This window comes from Scyliorhinus torazame, chromosome 7 (assembly GCF_047496885.1).
Source record: "Scyliorhinus torazame isolate Kashiwa2021f chromosome 7, sScyTor2.1, whole genome shotgun sequence".
In the NCBI taxonomy this organism is placed as follows: domain Eukaryota; kingdom Metazoa; phylum Chordata; class Chondrichthyes; order Carcharhiniformes; family Scyliorhinidae; genus Scyliorhinus; species Scyliorhinus torazame.
The window spans coordinates 189551059-189566838 of record NC_092713.1 but is presented as its reverse complement, the minus strand read 5'-3'; the positions used below and the strand labels follow the sequence as shown (position 1 = coordinate 189566838).

Genomic DNA, 15780 nt, shown 5'->3' with positions numbered 1-15780 from the left:
GTGGCCTCCTCCTGCACTGCAGGAATTCTGTGATTCTGAAAAAAGACGCTCCGAAATCAATGCGCAATCCAGATTGTGACCATTTACATATGGTGGAATTTGTATTTGACTCCCTATACAAATTATACCAAACTATAATTTAATTTCTTGACTACTTATTGTTTGTTACTTAGGGTGAATTTTTAATCTTTTTTTTTAAATTTAGATTATCCAATTATTTTTCCAATTAAGGGGCAATTTAGCGTGGCCAATCCACCTACTCTGCACATTTTTGAGTTGTGGGGGCGAAACCCTTGCAGACACGGAGAATGTGCAAACTCCACACGAACAGTGACCCAGAGCTGGGATTGAACCTGGGACCTCAGCGCATGAGGCAGCTGTGTTAACCACTAGGCCACCGTGCTGCCCTGTGAGGTTTTTTTTTTTTTGAGTATCCAATTCATTTTTCCAATTAAGAGGAAATTTAACAAGGCCAATCCATCTACCCTGCACATCTTTTGAGTTGTGGGGCGAAACCCAGGCAAACACAGGGAGAGTGTGCAAACTCCACACGGGCAGTGACCCAGGGCCGGGATCGAACCTGGCTAACTACTGCGCCACTGTGCTGCCCTGGGGTGAGTTATTTTTTTGTATTTCTCTTAATGTAGAGGCTTGTCCATCAGTGAGAGGTTTTCAGCTAAAATGTAATTCACTTAGCATGCTATGTTGAGGTTTTTTATTTGGTTTGAATTTCTTTTATTTCCTATTGTAGCAGCTAAAATCTGGTGCGTTTTATTTTGCTTTTCAAAGTTTTCATTTTTGGAATGCCTGACAAAGTATGAAATTTTCAGTGCATCAAACTCCACAAAATAAAGCTATATGTAAGGTTTCTGGGAACAAGGCAAAAGTCATTTGTCCAACATGTCTGTGCCCTTGTCATAGATTAACTCCATATTTCAACCTTCTCAGCATGTCCCTTTAATCCCACCTCCTCTCTCCAGAAAATCACCTTGTTTTCCATTGAGCTTTTTTATGTTGCATGCTTCAGTTATCATAGATTATCATAGAATGTACAGTGAAGAAGGAGGCCATTCGGCCCATCGAGTCTGCACCGGCTCTTGGAAAGAGCACCCTACCCACGGTCAACACCTCCACCCTATCCCTAAAACCCAGTAACCCCACCCAACACTAAGGGCAATTTTGGACACTATGGGCAATTTATCATGGCCAATCCAACTAACCTGCACATCTTTGGACTGTGGGAGGAAACCGGAGCACCCGGAGGAAACCCACGCACACACTGGGAGGATATGCAGACTCTGCACACACAGTGACCCAAGCCGGAATCGAACCTGGGACCCTGGAACTGTGAAGCAATTGTGTTATCCACAATGCTGCCCCTTATTGGTAACTTGTTCCATACCTCCAATTCCCTTTGTGGGAAAAGTTCAGCTTTGCTGCTAAATTTCTAATCTTTGACCAGTGTACCCTTCACTGCAATAGGCCAGTCTCCACAACCAGTTTTGTTGTACCCTCCATAAACTCCTCAAAGTGGGGCGGCATGGTGGCGCAGTGGTTAGCACTGCTGCCTCGTGGTGTCGAGGACCTGAGTTCAGTCGCAGCCCCGGGTCACTGTCCGTGTGGCTTGCACCTTCTCTCCGTGTCTCCATGGATCTCACCCCCACAAACCAAAGATATGCAGGGCAGATGAATTGGCCACGCTAAAATTGCCCTTAATTGGAAAAATTTAAATAATAAACTCCCGTAAGTGTCCTCTTTACCTTTCCTCGTGCCCGAACCGGTGTGTGTTCTTTTTTTAAAAATCCTGCTTGCCACCTTTAGCACTCTTTCAACCCTTTTCACAAAAGCACTGTTCATTCTTCTGTTGTGTTCTACAGGTCCGTTCTTCTGATGTCACGTGGTCAGATACCCGGAGGACCCTTCGTAAAGATCACCGCTGGGAGTCTGCTTCATTACTGGAACGAGAAGAGAAGGAAAAACTATTCAGTGAGCACATAGAGGCACTTACAAAGAAGAAGAGAGAGCATTTTAGGCAGCTTTTGGATGAAACCTCAGCAGTGAGTGCGACTAGTTCATGGCTGATCATTTTCCATCTGAATGTATCTTGTCTCCTTGCTAACATGAAACATGTCAAAATATTCTTGTGGAACTGTCTATCGTAAGTTCATTCTTTATGGAGCATGAACAGAGACATATTTGTGCTTATTCATGTGCTTTGTAAACTAAAGAAATATTACTTCAATATTGAATTTATGCAGTGCTTCATCATCAAAAACTGTAGATGTATCTTTTATACTGAATTAACTGTTATGCCGGTAAATGTTAATCATTTCTAAAGTAGTTGTAGGGTGTTTCCACCGATGTAACTGTTTTAATCCGAAGATAAGGAACAATATCGACTGATATGGCAGGGAGAAAAACATTTTTGTGCATTTGTTGTTGCTAACAAGATCTTGAGAAGGTGATGATGAACCATTGCTGTACATTTAACCCAGTAGCAATATATTTCCAAGTAGCAATATATTTCCAAGTCTCAGTGGTGTGTGACATGCCAGTAATGGTGTTCCCAGGCACCTTCAGCCCTTGTTTTTGTAGGTGGTAGAAGTCACAGGTTTTGACATCAGAGGAGCCTTGACAAGCTACTATAGGGCACCTTCTAGAAGCATAACTTCAATCACGTTATGCTGAGGTGGAGGGGCAAGTGAATGGGATGCCAATTTGAGTGGCTGCTTTGTCCTGTATGGTGGCGAGCTTCTTGAATGTTGTTGAATCTGCGCTCATCCAGGAAAGTGCAGAATATTCCATCACACTCCTGACTTGCAGAGTGTGAAAAGACATTTGGCAGTCAGGAGGCGAGTCATCTGTTGTGGAATACTCAGCTTCTAATCGGCTCTTGTAGCCATAGTATTTATGTGGCTGATTTAGTTCTCTGGTTGGTGAGTTGTTTTCGACAAGTTTTCTGCTTGTTTGTAACGTTTTGATCTTTTTGTTATGTAGATTACTCTTACCTCTACATGGAAGGAAGTGAAAAAAGTCATCAAAGAGGACCCTCGCTGCATCAAATTCTCCTCCAGTGATAGGGTAATGGTCATGTCTGCTAAAGATGCAAAGTGTTCAATCTTTCATCCAAGTACATTACTTACTTACTTGTGCTCTCTTTAAGAAAAAGCAGAGGGAGTTTGAAGAATACATTCGAGATAAATACATTACAGCCAAAGCAGACTTTCGGACACTGTTGAAAGAGACCAAATTTATAACTTACAGGTGAGTAATGCCTGCAGCTGCTCAGGACTTCGGTTATCTGTGGTTTTCATTGACTGCATTAATGACAATCACTGCCAGTACAATCTATTGTGCCTTCTTCAGATGCCCAAGTGTTTTTTGCCTATTGGGTAAAAGGTGACTTGCAAGCGGTGTAGGTTGTTGAGTAAGAAGCTGCACTTTGTCAAAATGAATCTGTCTCCAGTTTTGTGTGTGTTGTTTTGGAGCCTGTGTTTTCAATTTGTATCTCACGTTTTGGTACATTTGCCAACAAAACATTCCCATCCAATTGCATCACTTTAATCAGCTATGTATTTAGGGTGTATACAGTGTATACTATGTATACAGTGAATGGTAGAACCCTCAAGAGTATTGAAAGTCAAAGAGATCTAGGAGTACAGGTCCACAGATCACTGAAAGGGGCTACACAGGTGGAGAAGGTAGTCAAGAAGGCATACGGCATGCTTGCCTTCATTGGCCGGGGCATTGAGTATAAGAATTGGCAAGTCATGTTGCAGCTGTATAGAACCTTAGTTAGGCCACACTTGGAGTATAGTGTTCAATTCTGGTCGCCACACTACCAGAAGGATGTGGAGGCTTTAGAGAGGGTGCAGAAGAGATTTACCAGAATGTTGCCTGGTATGGAGGGCATAAGCTATGAGGAGCGATTGAATAAACTCGGTTTGTTCTCACTGGAACGAAGGAGGTTGAGGGGCGACCTGATAGAGGTATACAAAATTATGAGGGGCATAGACAGAGTGGATAGTCAGAGGCTTTTCCCCAGGGTAGAGGGGTCAATTACTAGGGGGCATAGGTTTAAGGTGAGAGGGGCAAAGTTTAGAGTAGATGTACGAGGCAAGTTTTTTACGCAGAGGGTAGTGGGTGCCTGGAACTCACTACCGGAGGAGGTAGTGGAGGCAGGGACGATAGGGACATTTAAGGGGCATCTTGACAAATATATGAATAGGATGGGAATAGAAGGATACGGACCCAGGAAGTGTAGAAGATTGTAGTTTAGTCGGGCAGTATGGTCGGCACGGGCTTGGAGGGCCGAAGGGCCTGTTCCTGTGCTGTACATTTCTTTGTTCTTTGTTCTTTGTTCTTTGGTATTAGTTCGAATTTGCTGAAGGATGGTAATTCTCACTTTGAGCTATTTATTGGCACAGGTGTATAAACCCAAGAGAAGGAAAGTGCACACAAGTAGAGCTAAATGAAGAGGCTCAAATTCTTATTTGAAACATGTAGTTCCATCAGCACTTTGGCTGGGTGGCATCCATGTTTCCTTATGCAAGTACAATAGATTAGTCAGCAGTCACAAAAGTGCATTTTTTAGTGTTGAATCTATTTTATAAGCCTTCAAGGCTCTGAAAAGTTCTTCAAGCAGTAAAAAGGTCTGATGTTCAGCTGTTAGTTGAATGGCATTTTGTATTTCCTTGCCCCCTTTAAATGGTAAATGTTTAATGCTCATGGAAGGTTCACTCAACTGATACCTGGGATGAGCAGGTTATCTTATGAGGAAAGGTTGGACAGGCTGGGCCTGTCTCCATTGGACTCTTAGCAGAATGAGAGGTGATCTTATTGAAACATAAAATCCTGAGGAGGCTTGACAGGGTGAATTCTGAAAATATGTTTCCCCTCGTGGGAAAGATTCAAACTAGAAAACATGGTTTAAAAATAAGGGGATCTCCCGTTTAAGACTGAGATGAGGAGAAAACCTTTCTCTGAACGCCTTTGGAGCTCTCTCCCCAGAGAGCAGTGGAGATGGGAGTCACTGAATATTTTTAAGGCAGAGATTGATAGGTTCTTGACTAACAAGCGACTCTAAGGTTATTGGGGATAGGCGGAATTTGGAATTGAGACCACAATCAGATCAGCCACCATATTGAAAGGTGGAGCAGACTCAAAGGGCAGAATGGCCAACCTGCTCATATGTTCGCATGGTTTCCAAACTTCAACCTAGCCTAGGATTTTGTCCAGAGCCAGCGAACTTTAGGAAACCCTGATGCCCAGCTAGTCATTATGTGTTACAATTGCAACTTGTATTTATTTAGTATTCCAAATTGTTTCATCCCTTGCACCCCCCGCCATGAAACAACACCGAGTCAAGGAAGAAATATAGGACCATGTGTTTAAAAGCGTAATCGGAATTAAGTTTTGAGGGGGAGAGAGCAGGACAGGTGTTTATGGAGAGTATTCCAAAGTTTAGAACCTTGACAGCTAGAAGGCATGGTTGCTTATTTTGAGGTAAAGGTGTGTGGAGTATTTGTGAAGATGCTGGCGCATCTGAAGTTTGTTGGGCTGGAGGAAGTTAGAGAGAGGGGGAGGGGTGAGGCCATGGAAAGAGGTGAACACGTAAAGATGGGTGAATGGAACTTGGTGCAGGTTAAAATTCAGGTTCTATTTTATGCATTGGTTAAGTCGTCATGTGTAATAAATGCATTGACATGGCTTTTAGCAACAAATAAGCTGAGAAAGGGATGGAAAGGACTAATCGTACAGAGGTGGTTTTTGAGATGTGGCGGATATGGGAGCTGAAGCTTAACTTGAATTAAAATGAGATGTTGTGGTTGCAAACGATCTGGTTCAGCTGAGATGATGGAAAGTAAACTCGCTATACTCCCAGATGACCATAGGCTGCTTTCCCCTTTGAGTGGGGGGCCTTCATGAATAACCTCAGCCAGTATGGGAATTGAACCCACGCTGTTGGCATCGCTCTGCATCACAAACCCGCAGTCCAGCCAACTGAGCTAAACCAATAATCATCTTTATTAGTGTCACAAGTAGGCTTACACTAACATTGCAATGAAATTACTGTGAAAATCCTGTAGTCGCCACGTTACGGCGCCTGTTCGGGTACACTGACGGAGAATTCAATGTCCAATTCACGTAACAAGCACGACTTTCGGGACTTGTGGGAGGAAACCAGAGCACCCGGAGGAAACCCACCCACACACTGGGAGAGAGTGCAGGCACTGCACAGACAATGACCCAAGCCGGGAATCAAACCCAGGTCCCTGGCGCTGTGAAGCAACAATGCTGCCCCAGTCCCCAACTGAGATGATGACCAGGGAAGGGAATAGAAGAGATGGTGTGGGAACAGAGTTTTTGGTGTAAGTCGAAGCGAATAGCTTCCCAATGTTTAGCTTGTTCAGTTTGCATCTTACCCAAGACTGGGAGAGGTGGTGGCTTTTTGCCATCGTATATGTGGATCCCACTTTTGTTGATGTGCCTCAAAGGGCAGCATGTGCATGAGAAATAGGAGGGAGCAAAGTATAGATCCTTTGGGTTGTGAAGAAAAGTCATGGTTGGATATTCTCTGGCAACACTGGATAGTTAAGGGTGAAACCATGCAAGGATCATTCCCACTCAGCTGGAGAACGTAGGAAAGGCTTTTGAGGATGGTTGGTTTGGACAACCATTTCCAAGGCTGCAGACAGGTCAAGAAAAATGATGGGACAGGGCGACAAATAGACTTCTTAAAACAAAGAAAGCAAGATAGTGGGGTGTTAATGAGAGTGCTCCAGAGGCCCAAACCAAATCTCTGAAAGAGTAGCTGCTGATGAACAAGCAGTAACCAAGGAACAGAGACATTGAGTTGGAGGAGGTCTCCGAGGTACGGTGAGCATGTCCACGCCACAGCTTGTTGCGTTTGTGTTAATTTAAGAATATCCACTGATGTCCACTATAGTAGCAGTGCGAGGGTAGAACAGTGAGTAAGGTGGGAGTGCGAGGGTACAACAATTAGTACGGTGGGAGTGCGAATATAGAACAGTTAGTAAGGTGGGAGTGCGAATGTAGAACAGTTAGTAAGGTGGGAGTGCGAGTGTAGAGCAGTTAGTAAGGTAGGAGTGCGAATGTAGAGCAGTTAGTAAGGTGGGAGTGCGAGTGTAGAGCAGTTAGTAAGGTGGGAGTGCGAGTGTAGAACAATTAGTAAGGTGGGAGTGCGAGTGTAGAGCAGTTAGTAAGGTGGGAGTGCGAGTGTAGAGCAGTTAGTAAGGTAGGAGTGCAAGGGTAGAGCAGTTAGTAAGGTGGGAATGCAAGGGTAGAGTAATTAGTAAGGTGGGAGTGCGAGTGTAGAGCAGTTAGTAAGGTGGGAGTGCTAGGGTAGAGCAGTTAGTAAGGTACGAGTGTAGAGCAGTTAGTAAGGTGGGAGTGCGAGGGTAGAGCAGTTAGTAAGGTGGGAGTGCGAGTGTAGAGCAGTTAGTAAGGTGGGAGTGCGAGTGTAGAGCAGTTAGTAAGATAGGAGTGCAAGGGTAGAGCAGTTAGTAAGGTGGGAATGCAAGGGTAGAGTAGTTAGTAAGGTGGGAGTGCGAGTGTAGAGCAGTTAGTAAGGTGGGAGTGCTAGGGTAGAGCAGTTAGTAAGGTGCGAGTGTAGAGCAGTTAGTAAGGTGGGAGTGCGAGGGTAGAGTAGTTAGTAAGGTGGGAGTGCGAGTGTAGAGCAGTTAGTAAGGTGGGAGTGCGAGTGTACAACAGTTAGTAAGGTGGGACTGCAAGGGTAGAGCAGTTAGTAAGGTGGGAGTGCGAGTGTAGAGCAGTTAGTAAGGTGGGAGTGCGAGGGTAGAGCAGTTAGTAAGGTGGGAGTGCGAGTGTAGAGCAGTTAGTAAGGTGGGAGTGCGAGTGTACAACAGTTAGTAAGGTGGGAGTGCGGGTGTAGAGCAGTTAGTAAGGTGGGAGTGCGAGGGTAGAGCAGTTAGTAAGGTGGGAGTGCGAGTGTAGAGCAGTTAGTAAGGTGGGAGTGCGAGTGTAGAGCAGTTAGTAGGGTGGGAGTGCGAGTGTAGAGCAGTTAGTAAGGTGGGAATGCGAGTGTACAACAGTTAGTGAGGTGGGAGTGCGAGTGTAGAGCAGTTAGTAAGGTGGGAGTGCGAGTGTAGAGCAGTTAGTAAGGTGGCAGTGCGAGGGTAGAACAGTTTGTGAAGTGAATAATGTTGCTTTAGCTAAATGGATTTCTCTGGATCTTGTATTTTCTGCCATCAATCAAAATTTGTGATGGGTTTCCCTCCTCTCCTCCAAGGTCGAAAAAACTACTGCACGAGTCAGATCAGCATCTGAAAGACATCGAACGAATCCTTCAGAATGACAAACGGTACTTGGTCTTGGAGTGCGTGCCAGAGGAGAGACGCAAACTCATTATGGCCTACATTGATGATCTAGATCGACGAGGCCCTCCCCCACCTCCCACAGCATCGGAGCCAACCAGACGATCTGCCAAATAACACCAAATAGAAGTTCTCCTGAGCATGAGCAGGCTGCCGATCAACTGAGACTTGTGCATGAGCCATCTGCCCAACGTCAACGTGTGTGCAGTATTAATGTGTCTGCTTTGTCCAGTTTTGTATATAGTATGGACACATTTGTACCAGCTTGTCATCATGTTGAAGTGGAAGCTTTGACTCATCATTCAGTTGTGTAAAATAGAACTTTAAAAAAAATACAGCTGATGTAGTACGTGCAGCATGGTCATTAGTCCAACCAAATGGCTGTGCCACAGCAACTCTGTAAAAACTAGCATTTAGTTACCAGTAATTTTCCAAGTCGGTCACTGATCTCAAAAAGGGTTTTGTTTGTAACATTTAAGCTTTTACTTGTGTTTAAATGTAAGTTTCCAAAGTGACTTTATTAACAAAGGTGTTGGAAATGTTGCCTAGTTGAAATGTTTACTGCAATAAACCATCTTTTTTCTACAAGTTTTGGACTGCATCTTTCTTTGTGCTGAATTAAATGGGGGGGGGGGGGGGGGGGTTTGCAACAAAAAAAAGTGCAAGCACTGAAAATTCCAAAAGTAATTTTAGTGTTCTCTCCCAATAAATTGGGAAAGTGTGTTCAACTTATCGTTTGTCAGCCAACTGTTTGGCCAACTGCTTTGCGCAAGTGAAGGAGACACATCCAGAGTGGGAATTGCAACTTGGTAATTTGGTGCGGAGTGGAAGAAGGTGCTTTTTCCCTACCGTTTTGTTCTCTTTCTTCTGGCCTGTAACTTTTAATCTGCAGGTAGAGAACCAGAGAGCATCCTGGGAAGATAAGTGACTTTTTTTTTTTAATAAATATTTTATTGAAAATTTTTGGTCAACCAACACAGTACATTGTGCATCCTTTACACAATATTATAACAGCACAAATAACAATGACCTATTTTATATAAACAAAAAAAAGAATAAATATTAAATAACAAAAATGAAAACTAGCCCTAATTGGCAACTGCCTTGTCACAAGTTACACCCCCCCCGCCCACCCCTCCCCCCCCCACCCCCCCAAATCCTGGGCTGCTGCTGCTGCCTTCTTTTTCCCATTCCATCTATCTATCCGCAAGGTATTCGACGAACGGTTGCCACCGCCTGGTGAACCCTTGAGCCGACCCCCTTAGGACGAACTTAATCCGCTCTAGCTTTATAAACCCCGCCATGTCATTTATCCAGGTCTCCACCCCCGGGGGCTTGGCTTCTTTCCACATTAGCAATATCCTGCGCCGGGCTACAAGGGACGCAAAGGCCAAAACATCGGCCTCTCTCGCCTCCTGCACTCCCGGCTCTTGTGCAACCCCAAATATAGCCAACCCCCAGCTTGGTTCGACCCGGACCCCCACTACTTTTGAAAGCACCTTTGTCACCCCCATCCAAAACCCCCGTAGTGCCGGGCATGACCAAAACATATGGGTATGATTCGCTGGGCTTCTCGAGCACCTCGCACACCTATCCTCCACCCCAAAAAATTTACTGAGCCGTGCTCCAGTCATATGCGCCCTGTGTAATACCTTAAACTGAATCAGGCTTAGCCTGGCACACGAGGACGACGAGTTTACCCTGCTTAGGGCATCTGCCACAGCCCCTCCTCGATCTCCTCCCCCAGCTCTTCTTCCCATTTCCCTTTTAGTTCATCTACCATAGTCTCCCCTTCGTCCCTCATTTCCCTATATATATCTGACACCTTACCATCCCCCACCCATGTCTTTGAGATCACTCTGTCCTGCACCTCTTGTGTCGGGAGTTGCGGAAATTCCCTCACCTGTTGCCTCGCAAAAGCCCTCAGTTGCATATACCTGAATGCATTCCCTTGGGGCAACCCATATTTCTCGGTCAGCGCTCCCAGACTCGCGAACTTCCCATCCACAAATAGATCTTTCAGTTGCGTTATTCCTGCTCTTTGCCACATTCCATATCCCCCATCCATTCCCCCCGGGGCAAACCTATGGTTGTTTCTTATCGGGGACCCCCCCAAGGCTCCAGTCTTTCCCCTATGCCGTCTCCACTGTCCCCAAATCTTCAGTGTAGCTACCACCACCGGGCTTGTGGTGTAGTTCCTCGGTGAGAACGGCAATGGGGCTGTCACCATAGCCTGCAGGCTAGTCCCCCTACAGGACGCCCTCTCTAATCTATTCCACGCCGCTCCCTCCTCCTCTCCCATCCACTTACTCACCATTGAAATATTAGCGGCCCAATAGTACTCACTTAGGCTCGGTAGTGCCAGCCCCCCCTATCCCTGCTACGCTGTAAGAATCCCTTCCTCACTCTCGGGGTCTTCCCGGCCCAAACAAAACCCATGATGCTCTTTTCAATCCTTTTAAAAAAAGCCTTCGTGATCACCACCGGGAGGCACTGAAACACAAAGAGGAATCTCGGGAGGACCACCATCTTAACCGCCTGCACCCTCCCTGCCATTGACAGGGCTACCATATCCCATCTCTTGAAATCTTCCTCCATCTGTTCCACCAACCGCGTTAAATGTAACCTGTGCAATGTGCCCCAATTCTTAGCTATCTGGATCCCCAGGTAACGAAAGTCTCTTGTTACCTTCCTCAACGGTAGGTCCTCTATTTCTCTACTCTGCTCCCCTGGATGCACCACAAACAACTCACTCTTCCCCATGTTTAATTTATACCCTGAAAAATCCCCAAACTCCCCACGTATCCGCATTATTTCTGGCATCCCCTCCGCCGGATCCGCCACATATAGTAGCAAATCGTCCGCATACAAAGATACCCGGTGTTCTTCTCCTCCCCTAAGTACTCCCCTCCACTTCTTGGAACCCCTCAACACTATCGCCAGGGGCTCAATCGCCAGTGCAAACAATAATGGGGACAGAGGGCATCCCTGCCTTGTCCCTCTATGGAGCCGAAAATATGCCGATCCCCGTCCATTCGTGACCACGCTCGCCACTGGGGCCCTATACAATAGCTGCACCCATCTAACATACCCCTCTCCAAAACCAAATCTCCTCAACACCTCCCACAAATAATCCCATTCCACTCTATCAAATGCTTTCTCGGCATCCATCGCCACTACTATCTCTGTTTCTCCCTCTGGTGGGGCCATCATCATTACCCCTAACAACCTCCGTATATTCGTGTTCAGCTGTCTCCCCTTCACAAACCCAGTTTGGTCCTCGTGGACCACCCCCGGGACACATTCCTCTATTCTCATTGCCATTACCTTGGCCAGGACCTTGGCATCCACATTTAGGAGGGAAATTGGTCTGTAGGACCCGCATTGTAGCGGGTCCTTTTCCTTCTTTAAGAGAAGCGATATCGTTGCTTCAGACATAGTCGGGGGGCAGTTGTCCCCTTTCCTTTGCCTCATTAAAGGTCCTCGTCAGTACCGGGGCGAGCAAGTCCAAATATTTTCTATAGAATTCGACTGGGAATCCGTCCGGTCCCGGGGCCTTTCCCGTCTGCATGCTCCTAATACCTTTCACCACTTCTTCTACCTCGATCTGTGCTCCCAGTCCCACCCTTTCCTGCTCTTTCACCTTGGGAATTTCCAGCCGATCCAAAAAGTCCATCATTCTCTCCCTCCCATCCGGGGGTTGAGCTTCATATAATTTTTTATAAAATGTCTCAAACACTTCATTCACTCTCTCCGCTCCCCGCTCCGTCTCTCCTTCCTCGTCCCTCACTCCCCCTATTTCCCTCGCTGCTCCCCTTTTCCTCAATTGGTGTGCCAGCAACCTGCTCGCCTTCTCCCCATATTCATACTGTACACCCTGTGCCTTCCTCCATTGTGCCTCTGCAGTGCCTGTAGTCAGCAAGTCAAATTCCACATGCAGCCTTTGCCTTTCCCTGTACAATCCCTCCTCCGGTGCTTCCGCATATTGTCTGTCCACCCTCAAAAGTTCTTGCAGCAACCGCTCCCGTTCCTTACTCTCCTGCTTCCCTTTATGTGCCCTTATTGATATCAGCTCCCCCCTAACCACCGCCTTCAACGCCTCCCAGACCACTCCCACCTGGACCTCCCCATTGTCATTGAGTTCCAAGTACTTTTCAATACATCCCCTCACCCTTAGACACACCCCCTCATCCGCCATTAGTCCCATGCCCATTCTCCAGGGTGGGCGCCCTCCTGTTTCCTCCCCTATCTCCAAGTCCACCCAGTGTGGGGCGTGATCCGAAATGGCTATAGCCGTATACTCCGTTCCCCTCACCTTCGGGATCAATGCCCTACCCAGCACAAAAAAGTCTATGCGCGAGTAGACTTTATGAACATAGGAGAAAAACGAGAACTCCTTACTCCTAGGTCTACTGAATCTCCACGGGTCTACCCCTCCCATCTGCTCCATAAAATCTTTAAGCACCTTGGCTGCTGCCGGCCTCCTTCCAGTCCTGGACTTCGACCTATCCAGCCCTGGTTCCAACACCGTGTTAAAGTCTCCCCCCATTATCAGCTTTCCCGTCTCTAGGTCCGGAATGCGTCCTAGCATCCGCCTCATAAAATTGGCATCATCCCAGTTCGGGGCATACACGTTTACCAAAACCACCGTCTCTCCCTGTAGTTTGCCACTCACCATCACGTATCTGCCCCCGTTATCCGCCACTATAGTCTTTGCCTCGAACATTACCCGCTTCCCCACTAATATAGCCACCCCCCTGTTTTTCGCATCTAGCCCCGAATGGAACACCTGCCCCACCCATCCTTTGCGCAGCCTAACCTGGTCTATCAGTTTCAGGTGCGTTTCCTGTAACATAACCACATCTGCTTTAAGTTTCTTAAGGTGTGCGAGTACCCGTGCCCTCTTTATCGGCCCGTTCAGCCCTCTCACGTTCCACGTGATCAGCCGAGTTGGGGGGCTTCCCACCCCCCCCCCCCCCCCTTGCCGATTAGCCATCATCTTTTTCCAGCTTCTCACCCAGTTCCCACGCAGCTGTATCTCCCCCAGGCGGTGCCCCCCCGCCCATCTTCTCCCGTACCCGCTCCCCCCTTTCCCCAGCAGCAGCAACCCAGTAATTCCCCCCTCCCACCCCCCCCGCTGGACCCCCCGCTAGCGTAATTACTCCCCCCATGTTGCTCCCAGAAGTCAGCAAACTCTGGCTGACCTCGGCTTCCCCCCGTGACCACGGCTCGCACCGTGCGACGCCCCCTCCTTCCTGCTTCTCTATTCCCGCCATAATTATCATAGCGCGGGAGCCAAGCCCGCGCTTCTCCCTTGGCCCCGCCCCCCATGGCCAACGCCCCATCTCTCCCTCCCCACCTCCCCCCATCACCCCCTGTGGGAGAGAGAAAAGTTACCACACCGCAGGATTAGAACATAAAACCCCTCTTCGCCCCCCACATTCGCCCCACCACTTTGTCCAAACGTTCTTTTTAATAATCCACTCATTCCAGTTTTTCTTCTACAATAAAAGTCCACGCTTCATCCGCCGTCTCAAAGTAGTGGTGCCTCCCTTGATATGTGACCCACAGTCTTGCCGGTTGCAGCATTCCAAATTTTATCTTCTTTTTATGAAGCACCGCCTTGGCCCGATTAAAGCTCGCCCTCCTTCTCGCCACCTCCGCACTCTAGTCTTGATAAACGCGGATCACCGCGTTCTCCCATTTACTGCTCCGGGTTTTCTTCGCCCATCTAAGGACCATTTCTCTATCCTTAAAACGGAGGAATCTCACCACTATGGCTCTGGGAGTTTCTCCTGCTCTCGGTCCTCGCGCCATAACTCGCTATGCTCCCTCCACCTCCAACGGACCCGCCGGGGCCTCCGCTCCCATTAACGAGTGCAGCATCGTGCTCACATATGCCCCAACGTCCGCACCCTCCACACCTTCAGGAAGACCAAGAATCCTCAGGTTGTTCCTCCTTGCGTTGTTCTCCAGTGCCTCCAGCCTCTCCACACATCGTTTCTGATGTGCCTCCTGTATCTCCGTCTTCACCACCAGGCCCTGTATATCGTCCTCATTCTCGGCTGCCTTCGCCTTCACGACCCGAAGCTCCCGCTCCTGGGTCTTTTGTTCCTCCTTTAGCCCTTCGATCGCCTGTAGTATCGGGGCCAACAGCTCTTTCTTCATTTCCTTTTTTATCTCTTCCATGCAGCATTTCAAGAACTCTTGTTGTTCAGGGCCCCATGTGAAACTGCCACCTTCCGACGCCATCTTGGTTTTTGCTTGCCTTCCTTGCCGCTGTTCCAAAGGATCTGCTGCAATCCGGCCACTTTCCTCTCCTTTTTCCATCCGTGTCCAGGGGGAATTCCCTTCTGGTTTACCGCACGGTGTTTTTAGCCGTTAAAATTGCCGTTGGGGCTCCTATCAAGAGCCCAAAAGTCCGTTCCACCGGGAGCTGCCGAAACGTGCGACTCAGCTGGTCATCGCCGCACCCGGAAATCCTTTATATTTATTTTTTATTGCCTTTTCAAATTGTGGGGGGGGGGGGGGAAACTGAAGTGACATCACAGTAAAGCTGTGACCTGATTGGCTGGTTGGGAATCTACACTAAATTTAAAAATTAAACATTGTTAAACTAATTAAACATAATTACTTAATTATAAATTAGAGGGGTATCTAAGCCAGAGATCGGAGAGTACTGTATTTAGCTTTCACATTTATAGTAGAAATCTAGTGCTAGGAAACATATAGCTAACTAACTTTTTTTTTAATTTACTAATTAATTGACGCAATGTCAGTTAGAGGGGTGCTGTGCTCTGACTGAGATGTGGCAGGTCCGGGAGGCTTCCAGCGGCCCGGAATGCTTCATCTGCAGAAAGTGCACCCAACTAGAGCTCCTCACAGACCGCATGGTTTGGTTGGAGCAGCAGTTGGATGCACTTAGGAGCATGCAGGTGGCGGAAAGCGTCATAGATAGCAGCTTTATAAATGTGGTCACGCCCAAGGTGCAGGCAGAGAAATGGGTGACCCCGGAAGGGGTAGGCAGTCAGTGCAGGAATCCCCTGTGGTTGTCCCCATCTCGAACAGGTATACCCTTTGGATACAGTCGGGGGGGGGGGGGTAGCCTATCAGGTGAAAAGAGCAGCAGCAGTGGCACCACGGCTGGCTCTGATGTTCAGCAGGGAGGGCCAAAGCGCAGAAGAGCAATAGTAATAGGGGACTCTATAGTCAGGAGCACAGATAGGCGCTTCTGTGGACGTGAAAGAGACTCCAGGATGGTATGTTGCCTCCCTGGTGCCAGGGTCCAGGATGTCTCAGAACGGGTAGTGGGCATCCTGAAGGGGGAGGGCAAACAGGCAGAGGTCATTGTACATATTGGTACTAACGACATAGGCAGGGAGGGGCATGAGGTCCTGTAGCAGGAGTTCAGGGAGCTAGGCAG

At 47.6% G+C, this 15780-nt stretch overlaps 1 protein-coding gene across 7 annotated transcripts in view; it reads left to right on the top strand.

Moving 5' to 3' along the window:
• The window catches only part of tcerg1b (transcription elongation regulator 1b (CA150)), a 171781-nt gene extending 162836 nt beyond the window's left edge, over positions 1 to 8945 (top strand). For all 7 annotated transcript variants that reach the window (XM_072511892.1, XM_072511898.1, XM_072511896.1 and 4 more), the window contains 4 exons: positions 1878 to 2057; positions 2998 to 3081; positions 3164 to 3264; positions 8273 to 8945. In XM_072511892.1, coding sequence (XP_072367993.1) covers positions 1878 to 2057; positions 2998 to 3081; positions 3164 to 3264; positions 8273 to 8474 — 567 coding nt within the window. In that variant the 3' untranslated portion in view covers positions 8475 to 8945. The remainder of the gene's footprint in view (positions 1 to 1877; positions 2058 to 2997; positions 3082 to 3163; positions 3265 to 8272) is intronic.
• The last annotated feature ends 6835 nt before the right edge of the window (positions 8946 to 15780 follow it).